This window comes from Sebastes fasciatus, chromosome 21 (genome assembly GCF_043250625.1).
Source record: "Sebastes fasciatus isolate fSebFas1 chromosome 21, fSebFas1.pri, whole genome shotgun sequence".
Lineage (NCBI taxonomy): Eukaryota > Metazoa > Chordata > Actinopteri > Perciformes > Sebastidae > Sebastes > Sebastes fasciatus.
In genome coordinates, this window is record NC_133815.1 from 11,683,648 (window position 1) to 11,702,516 (window position 18,869).

General features: G+C 40.8%; 1 protein-coding gene across 1 annotated transcript; it reads left to right on the forward strand.

Moving 5' to 3' along the window:
* The first annotated feature begins 12,453 nt into the window (after positions 1-12,453).
* On the forward strand, positions 12,454-14,259 carry bhlhe22 (basic helix-loop-helix family, member e22). The gene has a single exon (XM_074622542.1). It carries the CDS (start codon positions 12,669-12,671, stop codon positions 13,479-13,481), a length of 813 nt encoding a protein of 270 aa, XP_074478643.1. The 5' UTR covers positions 12,454-12,668; the 3' UTR covers positions 13,482-14,259.
* The last annotated feature ends 4,610 nt before the right edge of the window (positions 14,260-18,869 follow it).

The following is an 18,869-nucleotide window of genomic DNA, read 5'->3' on the forward strand; positions in this document are numbered from 1 at the left end:
AATAAATGTTTATGTGTTTTGAAGTGTGGGACAAAAGGGGGCTGACCTGTGACCCCTAGGAGCCCCGACCTTGCTCGGGTTCATTGTGAGGCTCTGGGAAAGGGGCTTTGGGACGGAGACCCCGGGCCACTGACCCACACACACATCCCAGAGCCCTGCCATTCATGTGTGCACCGCTGCATGTCGCCCCGCAGCTCCCATTGTTTCAGCAGGAACAATAGCATCCCCCCCCCACCCCCCCCGCCCCCACCCCCCTCCCTACCATCCTTCTCTCTGCCAGAGAGAAAGCAGCTTTCAAACTTCCCTCTCTATATGTAGCCTGATGCAAACCCCAGCAGACTCTCCCCCCTCTAACCCCTTCAAATAACTAAAGAATCAAAAATGTTGACAAAACTGTTAGTGGTAGTTCACCCATGTTGCATCACACACCGAGGGTTTGCATCATGGCACTTTCTTTGCAGCCGTCAAAGGCCAACACTGTAACAGAGTGAAACAATACAACAGTAACAGAGTGAAACTGTGAAAGAGGGAGAATGGAGAATGGATGGATGTGCAGAGGATGAGATGACAGAAGGAGAGAGAAGCTCGAAGAAAACAGGGCCGTGAATAACACCTACAGGCTATTTCTAATGCTGGAATCAGATAGATATTAATAGGTTGGAGGTAAGTAGGCATTAGCTGGGCCTTGCATGTGTGTGTGTGTGTTCCGCCTTGGCTACAGGGTTAGTGAGGTTACTTCAGTGACATCATACATGGGGCCCTGGTTTCGATTGGATCTTTGCCTGAGAGTCAATCACGGCAGGAAGTGAAAGGGGGGGATACAAGCGAGCAGTGCAGGACTGCTGCCACTTGCTCCAATCAATGGCTGCATCAATGTTGAACGCCCAACCAAGAAACTACACAGCATCTCTGTGCTTTTTGCATGTTCAAATCTATAGAAGAGAAATGCTAGGAAAGGGTGCAAACAGAAATACAAAGTGAAATGATTCCTTTCTACCCTTAACAGCAAAACATGCAGATATTATTTGCATTATATGCCTATATATGTATACTATAGATATTACCTCTAGTGTTGATATGTAGATTTATTGCTCCTGTGCATTGCCGGATAACCTGCTGCTGTAACACAAGAATTTCCCAATTTGGGATCTATAAAGTATCGATCTATTACCGAACAAAACTACCTTTTTTTCTTATTCTTGCTGTAAAACACCCCTCAGTTTATCACACAACTGGACTAACATAGCATATAGAAATTGAGTTGCAATCCTGCGGCCTGCATGCGTGAAACTGTAACGCACTAATGGACCTCTCAAGACAAACGGCATTAAACATGATTAATTGTGGCCGCGACACACACACACACACACACACACACACACACACACACACTCCTATAATGTAGAGCTTCACTCCATCATACAATAGTTATTAATGTTGCACATATAAAAAACTACAACAACAGAGTGTTACACTGCACCACTGAAAAAAAAAGTTTACAACATGCATGGAAATAAAAAAATCAAATAGAAATAATATAATATAAAACACTATAGAGGATTCTCTCCAGAGCGCGCATATTTGAGCGTGTCAGTGTGAGCGCGCATTTGTAGGGCTATGTATAAAAAGTGTGCGCGTGTGCATGTGAGGAGAGAGAGAGAAAAAAAAAGAGAGAGATTTTATTGTAATGCACAGATCGACCTGCCCTCTTTTGAAAAAAAAGGCGAGAAAGCGCAGCCATGCTTTGCAGAGGCTCCAGCATCGCTCCTCTCATTGGTAGTAGCAGCTCCTCCTCGACTATAACGGACTCTTTGCTTGTCCGCAGCCTCGTTATACACCGACAGGGAACCGGGAATACATACAAGCGATCTGCCTCTCCGTGATGTAAAGATCTGTGTTATAGTGCTATAGAAATGAAGTGAGGAGAAAAAGCAGCAGCAGCAGAGCGCGGATCCATATTATAGCAGAGCGCAGTGTTGATGGATCCACCATATGGCACATCATGGTGAGTATCTGATGCTTTATGATCAATTATTGATGAGATCAATGTGTATTTTTGCTTCAAATGTTAGTAGAATATGTATTTCAATAGATTTTGGATGTGCAGAGAGATTCTGCTCGCTTCACCCATCATGCACGTTGCACTTGCCATTGTTATTTATTGCAGGCTTTGTGGGAATGAACCACTTTAGGAACAAAAAAGATAGAAAAACATAACGCAGGGTGCACAGATGGGTTTTATGTCGACGGTTGCATAATCGGTAAGAAGGGTATATAAAGAGGATGAGTGGGTTTTTTTCGGAGCCACCTCGTTTGTTCATTGCGCGGTTGCTTTAAAGGACAATAGGGGTCGTGTTCCTGTCGGTGGACACATAGATACACACACAGAGAGACCTGAAATATGGTGATGATGAAGCTCCAAAACGACGGCACATAAAGAGATAAGAGGGTTTTCAGAGGATGGATGGATGAGAGGGACGTTTCCGTCTAAAATGGCGTTTCCCTTTGTTTCTGCATCCCTCTCCTCTCTGTTATAGCGAGTAATGCATTGCGATTACCATATCTACCAGCCTGCTGCGTCTCTTCGTTTCCACTCTACACGCAAAGGGATGTGTGCTGTTTAATGGTAAAACAAGGGGCTGTCATGATGGAGAACTGAAGTGCAGTATGAATGTATGCTGAGCTCAGAGGGCTCAGATATAGGAGAGCAGGTGACTCCTAGAATTAGGATCAGACAGACTTCAGCATTTTTTTTTAGTAGAACATATATTGAAATCAATAGGCTTTCTGTCTGCAGCACTGCAGATTATATACTGGATTGCATTGGATCTCCTATATCTGTGTCAGACCCCCATATACAATATGAATTTATCCTTTAATGCTCATCTCCAAGCATATAGCACACTTTTCCATCATCATGACAAGATGCAATATTGGCTCACTTTGTGCCATATAGTTTAAATCAGGACTAAAAAAAAAAAAATCAGCTCATCACATCCGAGCAAAAATAGAGTATTTGTTAAAGTGCACTCGCATCAAACAGCTCAGGATGACACGAGCATCCCTCCCTCATCCCTCTGTGTGTGTGTGTGTAAAGGAGTGCATGTGCGCATGCCCGTGCATGAGTGTACGTACACGCGTGTTCTCATTTTTTTTTTCTTTTTTCTGAATAGTGCAATGTTGCATAACCGTTCACAGCCACCAATGCCAGATTTAGGGCTTCACAATTTTGCGGGGCCATTGTTGGCATTTCCTCTTACTGGCCCCGTACACACACACACTACACACACAAACACGCACACACTACACTAACACCAACCAACCAACTGCACTATTAACACATTTTGGGTGATAAACGTTATAATACTCCAAATAGGAAGTCGTCAATTTGCCTCCTAGTTTCAAGGACACAGGGTAGTCATGAGGAGGACGCTGGGTAATATAGAGGAACATCTGTTTGCCCGGTGACGTCAACACCCCCCCCCCCCCCCCCCCCCCCCTCTTCCTCCACCCCCCCCTCCTCCTCCTCTTCCTCACCCCCCCCCCCCCTCCTCATCCCAATCCTCTTGTGCTGAAGGCAGATGCCTCATTTGTTTGGCTGGAGCACCATTAATCCCAAAGTCAGAGGAAAGGACCGGACGGAGAGAGATCAGTCCCATTTAGTCCATGTCGGTGCATTCGGTGTCCCGGTCAGTTTGCGCGCACAGAGGACGCACAATGAGCACCGGTGTGTTCAGGACATCCGCAGTTACCGAGAGGCTCTTCAGCTGACCCGTTTGCGGCAGTTTTTAACCTGCAAGTCGAGTCTGCAGGCTCCTGTGTGTGTGTGTGCGTGCTGCGTTATGTGACTATAGGAAAATCAATATCTTGGACATTGGACTTTTCTGTTTTATGGACATCTACTCTACTGCTCTTTTTTTTTTTAACATGTCAATGTGGAATATGAGATTTTTGTCATATGAAGTTCATGACGCATTTTGTGTTTTCTTTTTTTTCTCTAGGTGCATTATGGGATAATGGAGGACTTTTTTTTGGAGGACAGTTTTTTGGACAAATCAGTCGACGAGGACGCATCAAACGGAGTCCCTTTTTTCTCTCCTGCAAAAAGCAACCTGGGACGTAGCAGCATTTAAGTCATTCTTGTAACCATTACCTCTTGTCACTCCAATTGAATGTTTTTTTTTACATAATAAGGTAGGCCTGCACAGCAACCAGGAGAGGATTTGATCTCTTTGGATTTGGGATTTTTTTTCCATTTTTGGCATCCAGATAGTCACACAACACAGGCCTCAAATGCTGCAAAATTATATTTGATTATATTTGTAATAACAGGTTTTACGCAAAGGTTCGAGGTGTCTGACCGTTTTCCCACAGCTGGACACACACATGCATGCAAACACACACACACACACACACAGACGAGCGGGTTGTGTCTCTCCGTGTTCACAGCGGACCTTGATTTAATGTCTTACAATTAAGGCACGCGGTGAATGCCAAGAGATGATCCTTCTTTTCTCCGGATGTCTGCAGATCCAACAAACGCATCATGACTAATTAAATGCTTTATTGGTGTCGCTTCCACAGTGAATGTGCTTCTTCTGTAACGCATTATACTCATGTACTGTCTCCTTCTCCTTCCAACAATAAAGTCAATACACACAACCACTTTAAAGCTCTGTTTTTCTTTTATGTGAATATTCATGTGATGGCTCCTGTATGTGTGTGTGTCGGTGGGAGCTGTCCATCCATCCATCCACACTCACACACACACGCACACAGACAAACACACTCACACACACACAGGCTTCCAGAGAGCGCTGTCCACCTTCTGTGGTGCTGAAATCTGCGCACCACCGATCAGCCTTTTGTTTTACTCGCCTGTCTGTGCAGAAGCGGAAATGGCTCCACTGTTTTAGTGTAGTACAGGAATGCAGACATATAAACTGTGCACACACACACACACCTACACAAGCGAGGATAGCAGAAAAAATCCTAATGTAGGCTTATAGTCATTACATCCTGCAGGCTTTCTTAAATCAAAAAGGAAAGGAATGTGCAGACAGCGTGACATTGGTGTAACTGCTTTCTACAATAACGACCACTCAGATTAAATGTGATGTCGCTTATTTGGAGAGAACTGTATAGAGCAGATCTGCAGTGGAAACAAGTGAACATCTTGTGCTAGAGGCACATTTTTCTCCCACAAAAAAATAATCCTTAAAATGGTAATTTTGGCAGTGAAACAGGTCCAGTTTCTCACCTAAAAAGGCCTTGCATGACAAGGATATTATGATTTATTTGATCTGCATATTCATTTCCATACGCACGGTGCCAGTATGGGATGTAAATGAGGAGGTGGGCTGCAGATACAGACTGAAATGTCTGATTAAATTGATATTAAGAGGTTTGGAAAGTCCAAAAAAAACATTTTTGACAGAACCGATGAATACAGTGCAGTATAGCTGGAGAAGTGATGAAATCACATCCTCCTATGTTAGTGTGTCGCCTAGTGGCGTTCAGGGGTGCAGCACTCTGTTATATATTAAACCATGATAGAGGATAATATTTCTTCCAGAGTTGAGAAAATCTTGACAAAGAAAATGTGATAAGATGGAGCTTCACACCGTCTAAGCAACATCTTACATTTAAAAAAAAATATATTGCATTTGTTAATGTTGTCACTGAAGACACATGCTCCATTTTGCACACTGTGACAGCAGCAGACAATAATCAGATCTTGATTAATGCACATCATCGCCGAGAATGGCAGAAGGAGTGATGGATGGAGGAAGGGCCTGGTAGGGAGGGAGAGGGGGGGTTTATCCAATCATTTCACCAACTCATTAATGTTTATTTCCTTTAATCCTTCAAATAAGCAATGAGTGGTGAAAACAGTCAACGCTACAACGAACAGAGCAAGAGGGAGGGGATGCGAGAGTTCATCTATATTCGAAAAAATAATTAAATGAAATGAGATTTACTGCCAGTTAGAGTCCTAAATAGAAGCTACAAAAAAAAGTAGAGCCAAAGAGCATTAATCTACACCACTAGTCTTTAACATGACATGGTTGAGTGAAGGAGGGACACTGATACACCATCACAACTATTTAAGAAGTCAGCTGCAACATTTACCTGGTCGGGGGGGTTAACATGAAATGAACTGGCACTACAGAATAAATAGAGCAGCCTACATGTCATGTCATAAATATGGCTCACTGGTGGGTCTTGATGTAGAGCACCGCATGACAAAAATTGAAATTTCATATCAGGTCTCTACAGCCCGAGAGTCTGGCTTCCACTGATAACCAAAATCTTCAAAGTTGAATGAAATCCATAAAGCATGTTCATCAGGCTCCTGCTTCACCCTTTAGCTCCTCCAGCATGAGCAACATTACATTGTCATTGTCTGCCCTCTTGTGGTGAAGATTGGAAACATAATTTGGATGTACAAGAGAATCATTTTAAATTGGCAAAGTTTGAATGAATTATTTCTTAGATTAATTAGGAAAACCTGCAAAATGGACAGCAAACGTCTAATGAATTTCACATTTTAATGCATTTAGTGCTTTAGATACCTTTAAATATGTTATGCATCCACACGCTACAACATCTGGTGCATCAAAAGTGGATCAAATATCTGAAACTACTGTTTTTACTGTGGTGCAAATATGGTGCAGTATCCATCCTGTTGTCTGTTTGGTAGTTTCTTTAATGGTTGGAACACTTCCTGTCGTGCTCCTGTGTCTAAACTCCTCTTTTGTCCCAATCTAAATTGATGCTTGTTCTCTTTCCTAACAGTTTTTGCCTTCAGTGGTCTCTTCATTACCAAAGTGCTGACAGACTGCGGCTGTAATGGCTGTGGCAGCGTCCTGGCCCATCTTGTCTCATTAGCCAGACCTGATTGGCCATGAAGGTGTTCTCTTGCCGTCTCAGGATAAAGCGGCTGTCTCTGCCACTCGTTAGATCATAACTCCTCAAGTATTCTGCCCTGATGGCCTCTCGTGGAGCCTCAGCAGAGAGACCGAACATATACGCTAATTGAAATATGCTGGGAAAAGGGGTAAAACATTGACCTTGAACGTGTTCAGCACGTACTGGTCGACTGTGTTTGGGAAGCAGCTGCAAAGAACTTCTTTGAGCCCCAACACGGTGAAAATATAACAGCACGTCAGCATGAAAACACATTTCTTTGCTTTTTCGGGATATTAAATAAAGTAAAACAGCCCATAATAGGTCACAGTTTAATTGCCAGTGTGTAACATTCTTTGAGAAAACTTATGATTCAACATTTAATCAGCAAATATGCATGTCGAGACTAGTGGATGGGCTCAATTTAACAGCTGATATGCTTTCATGAGTTATTTCCTCCACTATATTGATGAGGTTTAAGTATCAGTTATTTGCCTGTCAAAATATTATTATTACACTGAATGCCAAAAGGTAGGTGGATAGCATTAATGTGAAAACAAGTGGTGGATAGCACCTGTCGTGACAGAGGATGGATACTAGACATTGTGAGAAATCACTGTATGTGGGAGTTGGGATTTAATTAGAAACTCATTTTTTATTATGATAACTGATGATTTTTTACAAGAAAGGACTTGTCTGTCTTTAAGGAGCTGACTTAAAATCACAGCTAGTACATCAACAATATTTCTTATTGAACCATTTTGTGTCTGACCACATTTCGTCTCAGTTAAGTGATCACTTGCTAAGATGTTCTTTCAACTGTTTTAGAAGTCATTAACTCTTGATTAAAGGTTGTAGAAAAGCTAACGCAAGCTGAAATTGACAAACACATCTACAATCAGTGACTCATTTCTGTAGCCTTTTACCTTGAAATCTTTCTAATTCACCTTCTCTCTGACTAATTTATCTGTATCTTCATGTTATCACAGGACCATACTTGGATTCTGAACAAACTCTGGTAAACTTTAGTCATCTTTAGTGTGACATACTGAAGGAGACTTTTCCACAAAGCTCCATTCTAAGTAAACAACATGTAGCTGCCAAGGTACATCTCAGAAATCCACACCGTATTCACTGTGGTTTCTACTCGCAGGGGTCAAATGTAATCACTACCTTTAATATGGGCAGCCCACATGCCATGGTGACTAGCCATGGTAACTTGGAAGCGGAGGGACATTTTTGCCCTCAATGCTTTGCACCTGGTATCTTCAAATGGTTTCTAGGGGAGCGTAATTACTGAAATGGCTTTTTGTGTAAGAGGTGAAGAAGAATGTGTTCACACAGTTGGTCCTATTGAATCTTAGTGAGCTGCGGGGTTCCCCGGGCTACAGTGAACTTAACAGATACCTGTGTATGACTTCTTTGGAATGGAAAGAAGTTCAGGTGTAAACTGTGGAGCTGTCGGTGTGTTCAGCACCACGGACAGCTCCCACTGCAGTGCATGCTGTACACTCTCATGAGCCAAATTAATCACCAAAACTTATATAATTCCCTTAAAAGGAGTGTTAAGACTTATTTTTTCTAAAAAAGACTGGTCAAAATGAAGGGCAAAAATGTCCATATGCAACACAAGTGACTTTCATTAGACCCTCCGTGCCTGCAAATTCCCCTGTCTTCTAGGGGTGGGGGATCGATACAACATAGTATTGCGATATTTTTCATGGCAATATCATATAGATACACTGACGTCAATAATCTTTTATTATATAAACTATTAATATTGCCAATACAATGTAGACTCTAATACAAACCGTTCAGTTTGTCAGGTGCATGATGCAACATTTATGTTTTTATGAAAAGTTTGGTCCCATTTTTCTGCAATAAAAATGACTGAAGTGAGATGAACAGAGTGAAAACTGTATCTTATTAGATAAAAGATTGTATCGTGATTTCAGTATCATGATAATATCGTATTGTGGGGCCTCTGGTGATTTCCTCCCCTTATGTCCTCCAATCTTCATGCCCCCAGTTTGTAACACAAGCTCTCTGTTATAAATCTGATCTTTCAAACACGACCCAAGATGCCACCAATCACCAGATTAGAAGACACTGTACTACTGTTTTCACAGGCTGAGCAGTAGGCCTACCCCCCCTCGCAACGAGTAAATAAATCTTCACGTGTAAAATGGGTGCAGTGCTCCTTTAAGCAGCTTCAAAGTTAGAGAAAACATTTGTCCACACTGCATCAACATGATGTATATTCTGCATCTGCTTGTTCCAACACTCTGGTGAACATCTATCATTCTTATATTAAAGCTGCAGTGGGTAGAAATGGAGCAAATATGATTATAATAAGTTTTTTTTTTTAAACGGTCACTATATCTTGACAGTAGTGCATGAGACAGGTAATCATGTGCCTCTTTGTCCTCCGTTGTCCTCCAGTGCTGCTAATGGCATCTGCAAGATTTCACAGACCGGAGGAAAACAACCAATCAGAGCTGAGCTGGTACCTGCCATCTCTGAGCGGCTGTCAATCACTCACGAACTCCGATCAAACGGTCAAACTAGGCAGCGCTGATCAAATATGAATCAATATTCTGTTACTGTAATGCCTATTTCTCATCTCAAATAGTTTCAGAAACATCTTGTAGTGTACTGTTTAGCTGTAAAATGAGAAAGTTTGTGACTGAGGTCAGTTGAGGAAATACCATGTACACATGTTTACGTGGCTGGATTATTTAGAATAGAGAAAATTGGTAAGTAAGTTAAAGTAACAGTGAAAGATTTATTTTCCTTCCTGTCTGCTTGTCTTGTATCGTGGACAAAGAGCTGATAGTGTTGTGTTATATATTCCAGAGATAACTTGTTTTCCTCCCCTCTACCTTGACTTGTATGGAGAATCCATGCAAAACAGTGATGTACGTCCCTGCGTTACAGGTGCCGGCTGTGCAACTATCAGAGCCAAGTTCAGCCAATAACGATAGTTTGTAAGACGTCCTATCAACGCTGATTAATCGGCTAAACAGATTAATCGGTCTACCTCTTATAGAAAATGGATTAAGTTAAGGATTACGGATTTGAGTAGGGCTGTCCCGAATACAATTTTTTGGGCTTCGAAGCTTCGGTGAGAAATATTTGAAGGTATTTGAAGCTTCAATACAATGCCACTGCCGTACTACTGGACACTCACACACCTCTACACACAACAAACAGCGATATCCGTCTGAGAGTAACTAATAATATGAATAATATTGTGGAATTATTCCGTATTTCATGGGCTATTTTGGGTTTTATATATAATTACATACTTATATATATATATATATAAATAATGCAAAAAAAGAAGCATTCAAATACTGATTAGAGGTTGATTACCATGGTAACGGTCAAAGCTTCGAAGCATTTGGGTGAGCACTAGATTTAAGTGTAATTTTTACATTTCCAGCTACTATTGTTATGGACACGTTCAGTAGAATTGAAAACCTCCACATTTTGACTAGAATTTTAATTTTATTAATAATTTGAATGTCATATATTTTTTTTCAGCCCTAAAATATGCATTTGTTAATGTTGGCATGCCATGGTGTGATGGTTGACTTTCCATTCTGGGTGTACTACACTACACAACCCAGTAGATGGCAGTATGACCACAAGTAAAGAGGAGTAGGAGCGCAGAATATGTCATGGGACAACTGAGAGACTACCACAATAGTGAAACAGAGAAATGCATGCTCCTTTTGGGGGTCACAAACTAAAAAAACCTGAAAGTAAATACAATTTGCTGGTTGTAGTTTTCACAAACAATAAATCATCAATGCATCTCAAGTCTGCTGCAGAGTCTCCTGTCAAGTTTGATAACAATGAGCCAGGTCTACTTCTGAATTCAAGTGTCACATTTAAAAAGAGGAGCTATAACATAGCGACAAAAGAAGGAAAAGCCACAACAACACTAAACAAATTGTGACTGAAACAAAACTCTAAATATTGAATAAGAGTTTGACTAAAGGCAAAGGAACTTTTCTCTGGAAACACAAGAGAGAAGAGTCACTAAAGCAAATCACAGAAGCAGGTCATTTGATGATCAGAGAGCTTCAGACACACACTCCAAAAGGAGAGCTAGAGCACACGAGGTATTGTTTGTCATCGTTTAAATGCCATTAATTAAAAGGTGAACCTGATTGGGTGGAGAGTGAGAGAGAGTGAGAGAGGGAGAGGGTGTCTCTGTCCCAATAGGAGAATCCTTTTTAATAACCCGCCTCGAGATAATGATGTAAAAAGACTCAGGCGTCTCGTGCGTAACGAGGATCCTCATGGAGATCCAGTGAAGGTGAATCAGAGACACAGAAAGAGAGAGAAAGAGAAAGAGAGAAGAAAGAAAGAGAGAGAGAGAGAGAGAGAGAGAGAGAGAGAGAGAGAGAGAGAGAGAGAGAGAGAGAGAGAGAGAGAGAGAGAGAGAGAGAGAGAGAGAGAGAGAGAGAGAGAGAGAGAGAGAGAAAGAGACACAGAAAGAGAGAGAGAAAAGAGAGAGAGAGAGAGAGAGAGAGAGAGAGAGAAAGAGAGAGAGACACAGAAAGAGAGAGAAAGAGAGGGAGAGAGTGAAAGAGAGAGAGAGAGAGACACACACACAGAGAAAGAGGGAGAGAGTGAGAGAGAGAAAAAGAGAGAGAGGGAGAGAGGCAGGAGAGAGAGAAAAACAGAGGAGAGACACAGGAAAGAGAGAGAAAGAGAAAGAGAGAAAGAAAGAAAGAGAGAGAGAGAGAGAGAGAGAGAGAGAGAGAGAGAGAGAGAGAGAGAGAGAGAGAGAGAGGGAGAGAGACACAGAAAGAGAGAGAGAGAGAGAGAGAGAGAGAAAAGAGAGAGAGAGAGAGACACAGAAAGAGAGAGAAAGAGAGGGAGAGAGTGAAAGAGAGAGAGAGAGAGACACACACACAGAGAAAGAGGGAGAGAGTGAGAGAGAGAAAAAGAGAGAGAGGGAGAGAGGCAGGAGAGAGAGAAAAACAGAGAGAGAGAGAGAGACACAGAAAGAGAGAAAGAGAGAGAAAGAGAGATAGACAGAGAGAGAGAGAGAGAAAGAGAGAAAGAAAGAGAGAGAGACAGAGAGAGAGAGAGACACAGAAAGAGAGACACAGAAAGAGAGAGACAGAGAGAGAAAGAAAGAGAGAGAGAGAAAGAAAGAGAGAGACACAGAAAGAGAGAGACAGAAAGAGAGAGAGAGAGAGAGAGAGAGACACACACACACAGAAAGAGAGAGAGAGACACAGAAAGAGAGAGAGAAGCACACAGAAGAGAGAGAGAGAGAGAGAGAGAGAGAGAGAGAGAGAGAGAGAGAGACACACACACAGAAAGAGAGAGACAGAAAGAGAGAGAGAGAGAGAGAGAGAGAGAGACACACACACAGAAAGAGAGAGAGAAGCACACAGAAAGAGAGAGAGAGAGAGAGAGAGAGAGAGAGAGAGAGACACACACACAGAAAGAGAGAGAGACACAGAAAGAGAGAGAGAGAGAGAGAGAGAGAGAGACACACACACACACACAGAAAGAGAGAGAGAGACACAGAAAGAGAGAGAAAAGGAGAGAGAGAGCAGCTCTTATTACTGAGTCTCCTCCTCGTCTCCTCACCTCAGCTGCTGACAAGTGGACTCGCCTGTTAACTTCACTCTAACTCGTAAAGGAACAAACACAAGAGGAGAAACTCATAGAGGCGCTCATAAAGAGTCTCCAGAAGCGACCGTCGTTGCCTGACAACAACACCGCTGTACATGGACAGAAGGATGAACTTGAACGGCAGCACCTCGGTTGGGGACATTTTTCACAAAACTCTCAGCGCCGTGTCCACCAAGAAGATGGACCCTTTCATCAGGTCCGAGATGCCGGCCAGAGACCGCCAGTCGTCACCGATCAGCTGCTTCGACCAGACCGACCAAGACTCCATCCAGCCGGGTGGACTCGCAGGAGGTAGAGGCGGACCTCTGGGTCTACCCACCGGATCTTTGTGCGTCAATTTCGGCAGCGACAGCGCCAACCGGATCTCTGCAGCGGAGAGCAGTGGAGGTGAGAGTCCGGATGATGACAGCGACGGCCGGTGCGACATGGTGCTTCTAGCCGATGGCAGGACGGTGCCCGCGGGTAAAGGAGAAGGAGGTAAGAAAACCAAAGAGCAGAAAACACTTCGCCTGAACATCAATGCAAGAGAGAGACGACGGATGCATGATCTGAACGACGCGCTGGATGAGCTCCGAGGAGTCATCCCTTACGCGCACAGTCCGTCGGTGCGTAAACTCTCCAAAATTGCAACTCTACTGCTCGCCAAGAACTACATCCTCATGCAGGCGCAGGCGCTGGAGGAGATGAGGAGGCTGGTGGCGTATCTCAACCAGGGTCAAGCCATCTCTGCTGCGTCTATACCGGCCACCACTGCGCTCTCAAACCCGAATTTGGTGGGTGCGTACGACGTGCCCCCTGGATATCCTCCCTTTCCTCCCGGATCGGCTGCATCTTCTATTCCGGATAAATGTGCCCTATTCAACAACGCCACCTCCAGCCTCTGCAAACAGTGCACTGACAAGCCTTAGATGAGACTCAGAGAGAAGCACATGGGCACCACTTTTAAAGAACACTTTTTGGGGGGGTTGTTGAAGTCAGTAGAGACAAAGAAGTAATGCATATGAATACTTTTATAATATTTACTAAAATGCATTCAAAACGCGCTTCTTTTTTTGTTCAAAACAATACTTGATTATGTATATAAAATCATCCTTAAAGTGCTGGTATGAATGACAGTGAAGACCAAACACAAGGCCTGAGTGAGTTGTTGATCACTTGCTCTGTTATATGGACCCTTTTTTTTGGAGATTTTGGGTGACATGACAACCTGCGACTTTTTTCCACTTTAAAGGTCCCATATTGTAAAAAAAGTGAGATTTTCATGTCTTTTATATTACAATGCAGGTTAAAGTGCCATATAAATCCTGTTAAACTATCAAAACGCTCAATATATAAGGAGAAATACACACAGCCCTTATTCAGAAATTGTGCGTTTGAAAACAAGCCGTTATGATTTCTGTCCATTTGTGATGTCACAAATATACAATATATTAGATCATTACACGGTTTTAAACATAAACATTCTAAATGTGTCCCAGTTTATTTCCAGTTGCAGTGTATGTTAACATCAGCTGACAGGAAGTAAACATTGACCCAAATTCCGTTGAAATGCACTAAAATGGAGCGTTTCAGACAAACGGTAAATACAGGTATATTAAGGCGGACAGTATGAGGAAAATAAACGTTTTTTTTTTATGTTACAGCATGTAAACGTGTTCTAGTAGAAACACAAAATACAATTATGAACCTGAAAATAAGCATGATATGGGACCTTTAAATAGATGGACACCACCCAGGAGCGTTAGTCCAACCTCACTTTCTGCTGCTTCCTTATTTATTTTGTGCGTCTTTTTCTTTCATTCACCTCAGAGACATTTGCTGTTTTGCTTATACTGGTTCAAGGCCATGAACTTTTTCTATTGAGCACGTGGAATGTCATGAACAAGGAGAAGTTAAATAGATGATAATAGATGATGAAGTCGTTTAATCAGTCAGATATTTATGTGCTAATCCAGACACTTGTTAATAGTTGCGCACGCCTATTATACTGTGGTATAATAAAATTTCAGAAAAATTTTAGAAAACCTGATTCAAGTGTTTCAGGTGTTTCGGTGTGTCTTTTTGTAATTTATTAATTTGGATTATTTATATTGGATATTTTTTGCTTGCATTGCACATTGTAGTCTTTTTTTTCTTTTAGTTTGCGTTTTATTTTTTCTTCTCACACAAGAGGTCTTTCAAATGAATCGCGTTGTCAGGTCAAGATGTGGATTATTTGTAGATACTTCAGTTATTATATGAGCGAGGAGGGTCATTTGTATGTATTTCAGTGTTGAAAAAGCTTTATTAAAATATTTTGAACAACAGAAAAACACTTCTGATTATTCATCTGATGTGGAGTTTAGTGTCAGTGGAATCACAGTCTTTAGCTTTTTATTGTGCTTTTGATGAATACACACTGAAATTTGACATTTTTATTCAAGTGCTTATAATAAAATTAGAGCGTCCTTTCTGGGAGGTGATGTATAGCTCTTATTATGTCAGTCTCGGACTCTAGTTGTCAAGAACACTGAGATGGAATTGTTCAATAATTTTCTGCTCCATCAAAACCGATAACTTTTCTTTTTCTTGAGCCATAAGTGACGCCAGGTCTTGGGAGCAAAAGGCCAGACGTTGTGGGCGAATATCGCCTCAAGGCAAGAAATAAGATGTTTCTGCTCCTCGAAACAAAACAAAAAAAAACAACTCTGGCGACCTTTATTGTGATTATTAAAACAATTTCCACGACGGTGTTTAATAATAATTCGAAAACAAGTGTGTATATGAAAACTGTCGACCGCAATACCTGGCTGCACGTAATGAAACACGTCGTTAAGGCAATTAGACCTCCAGAATGTGATTAAGGGATGTAATTACGACACTGTTCATTGCCGTAATTTGGTGTCTTTAATCACAGCTGCACTCCCATCGACTCGCCCTTTGTCCTCCTCGGTCGTCTGTCCACACCAAAAACATTTTGATGAAAAGCAAAAAAGTGTGAAAAATATTATAAATATATGATATAATCCCAATTCTCAAAAGCAGCCACTATGCATGGATATTAATCTTCAAAATGTACACAATTGCTGTTAATTTACAGCAGGATTTCAACAGTATTAACCTGTTATTGCTAAAAACAGTGCTTTACTGTTAATACAAAAGAAAACCTGTTAAATTATTTTTAACTGAACTACAATGCATTCTTAAAAAACAGCACTTTACTGCTGATCAACTGTCTAAAGTATCATCAGTAAAAGTTTCATGCAGTATCTTTTTTAATTCTGGGACCTGATCTACACATGTGAGGCTTGTACATTGTACATGATTGTAAAATCAGTGAATTAGCTTTATTGTTCTTCACTCACATGTTGTTCTGGTTTGCATTCTGTGCTTGTAACCAGCTATAGACAGACATTTTGGGAAAAGTGTCAACAAGTCTATTATAGCCTTTTTCCTAAGTGCCTTTAATTGTATTTAGTGTGACTATTCCTATGTCTGTAACCTGCTAAGTCTATTCATTTAGGCAAAAAATAATGTTTATTAAAATGTATGTAAAAAATACAACCTAAATAGTGCATTAAAACAAATCAGTAAGATAATGTAAAAGAAAGGTGAAAAACAGCTATATAATGTATCTTTAAACAGTAAATTAACTGTAAAATACTGTGAAATTAATAAAAAAAAAAGTTCAAACTGTATTTTACATTAACAGTATAAAGCTGTAAATTTCAGCGACAGTATAATAATGTTAATTTTACAGTAACATAAAGGCAACCCTGCTGCCAGTTCTTTACTGTTATTTTACTGGGAAAGTCTTAACAGTGTAGACAGGAAGTGAAGTTGAATCAGAGGTGAGCACTTGAAACGCTTATAAGGCCAAACACTGGGAACACTGTCTCCAATTACGCACAAAGGCAACACCTATTAAATCCAGAATCTAAGTTGTTATTAGCAAATAAAATATAATTATTTTCTTTTACTGTAGTGCAAGTTACCAATATTTAATACTTTGTCACATAAAGTGAAGCCAGTGTGTGTGTTCTCTAAATACTTCAGCACCATGGACAGAGGTAACTGATTTCAAAGGAAACATACAGAGAACTCTTTTTTTTCTTCCTCCACCAGATTAATTCATGTACTGCTATTTATTTTCTTATTGTGGGTTTTGAACCATTACCTGTCAGACTAACAGCTTTGATTATAATGTAAGACTGACATGCAGATTCACAGCTCTAAGGCAACACATTTTAATTTAATAATACAGGATTTCTTTTTTTTACTTTAAAAAGTGGACATTTAAATAATTCTTTGTAGATGCATATTATACAATTTCCTGAAGGCAACAGGATTTCCAGCTAATATGATATTTCCTTAATTTTCTCTTTTAGTCCTAATATAAAAAACATGAACAGTTTGTCACTTATAACTCAATAAATTAAACTAAAAATATCCAAATATAATTTAAATGCTTCAAACTGACTTTAAACTGACACAGTACATAAATAAGAACCACTAAAAAAATGAATGAAGTGCATATTAGATCAATGTTTCCTTCTAATAATTTAAACAAATTCTTTATCTCTCTTTCCTGAACAAAAACGACATTGTGTTCCCAGTTCAAAACAGTGTGTGTTTTTCGCCAGTCTCAGCTTTTGTGTCTGTATGATGAGCCACTCCGACAACAGGGTCATTACAGTGTCCCATTTAATCCCATCACACTCCTGAATGCCTTGAATCTTCACCGAACAGCTCTTAATCAAGAACGGAAATAATCAGGGGACATCAAAAACAGCTCTGGCATAAAAATCCTGTCAGCAGTTCCTGTTGGGCTTCATCTCGTTTCAGGAGATTTTTGACGTTTTGACACAGAAATACAGTTTTTTTTTCCTCCACTGCTGTTTGGTAACTGAGACTTCACCAAAAACATTAATTATGCAATATGCATTAATGCACAAATGACTGGAGCATTTAACCCATACTAATATTCACATTAGCCCAGAAGAGGAAATTCCCCAGGCGTGAGACAGAGCCATATGCGTGTGGAAAACAGCACATTCAAAGGAAAACAGACCACAGCACGAAAAAATATCAGAGAACAACCACTAAGAGGATGACAACGTTTAGGTGAAGCACTGCCTGATTTAAGTGAGACGTTCATAAAGCGAAAGCCATCATATTCCTCTTGATTTGGGAACACTCGGTGGTGTTTCAGCCATCATTACAAGCTGGTGAAATGTCATGCACACACAAGGGCCTCTGAGATGTTATGTTGGACTGGGCAATGGTGTGGCACTCAGAAGTGTCACGGAAAGAGAAGTTTTCCTCAGTGGCCACCGACCGCAGCAGGTAGTCATATTACAACATCGTTTTTATTCATGAGCCTAATAAAGCTGGATCTGTCTTAAAGGCATTTACAGCGAGATTCAGGGCTCATGAATAAAAGCGGGAGATAAAAAAACACCCCTTTTCATAAACCATAAAACGTCCAATTTGCCATATCAAGGGCCAGCAGGGTGCCTATTCATAACGCGGATGTGATGTCTGCTAAGGATGATAAACATGAAAGTCAAAATATACATAAGAGCGTTGAATTGAAATGTCCCCTTCGTATCAGTAACAGGCTAAACTCTGGCAGTGGATCCATCCATGCTGTGTCATACACTGGGTGTAAAGATATATATGCTGCACTGGCTGAGGCACCAAATCAACTGCTGGGTGGTAATTCAACTTTGTCAGGCTACTGATAGCAATGCATAATGTTGTTTTTGTGTTGTGCACACAACATGCAGGCTGATACAACTGTAACTAAAGGGGTCAATCTGCTTATGTTAAGTATATACCCATTCTTTATTTAAACTATCTAACCTCATTATGAGCTATGGGGGTGCAATGGTATTACAAGTATTAATTTACTCCTCATAGATGGAACCTTTCCCACATTTGAGCAGTCACTCAAGTTTGAAGTTTTATTGGGTCTACAGGGAATTAAATAAAGAAACTTTTTTACTAGATCCCTCAGCTAGAGAAGCAGCCAACTTGCTGAATTCTTCATTATATATCAAAATCTGCATGGGAAATGGATTTGGGGTTTGGTACAACAGAGAAGTAGGGCTGCAAATAACAATTATTTTCATTCTTGATTAATCAATAAGTTGTACGGTCTATAAAATATCAGAAAATCGTGAAAAATATAGATCAGTGTTTCCCGAAGCCCAAGTCGACGTCCTCAAATGTTTTGTTTTGTCCACAACTCAAAGATATTCAGTTCACTGTCATAGCGGAGTTAAGAAACCAGAAAATATTCACATTTAAGAAGC

What these genes read in the sequence shown, in the direction of transcription:
- bhlhe22 (XM_074622542.1), top strand. Translation starts at nt 12,669, where the DNA reads ATGGACAGAAGGATGAACTTGAACGGCAGCACCTCGGTTGGGGACATT.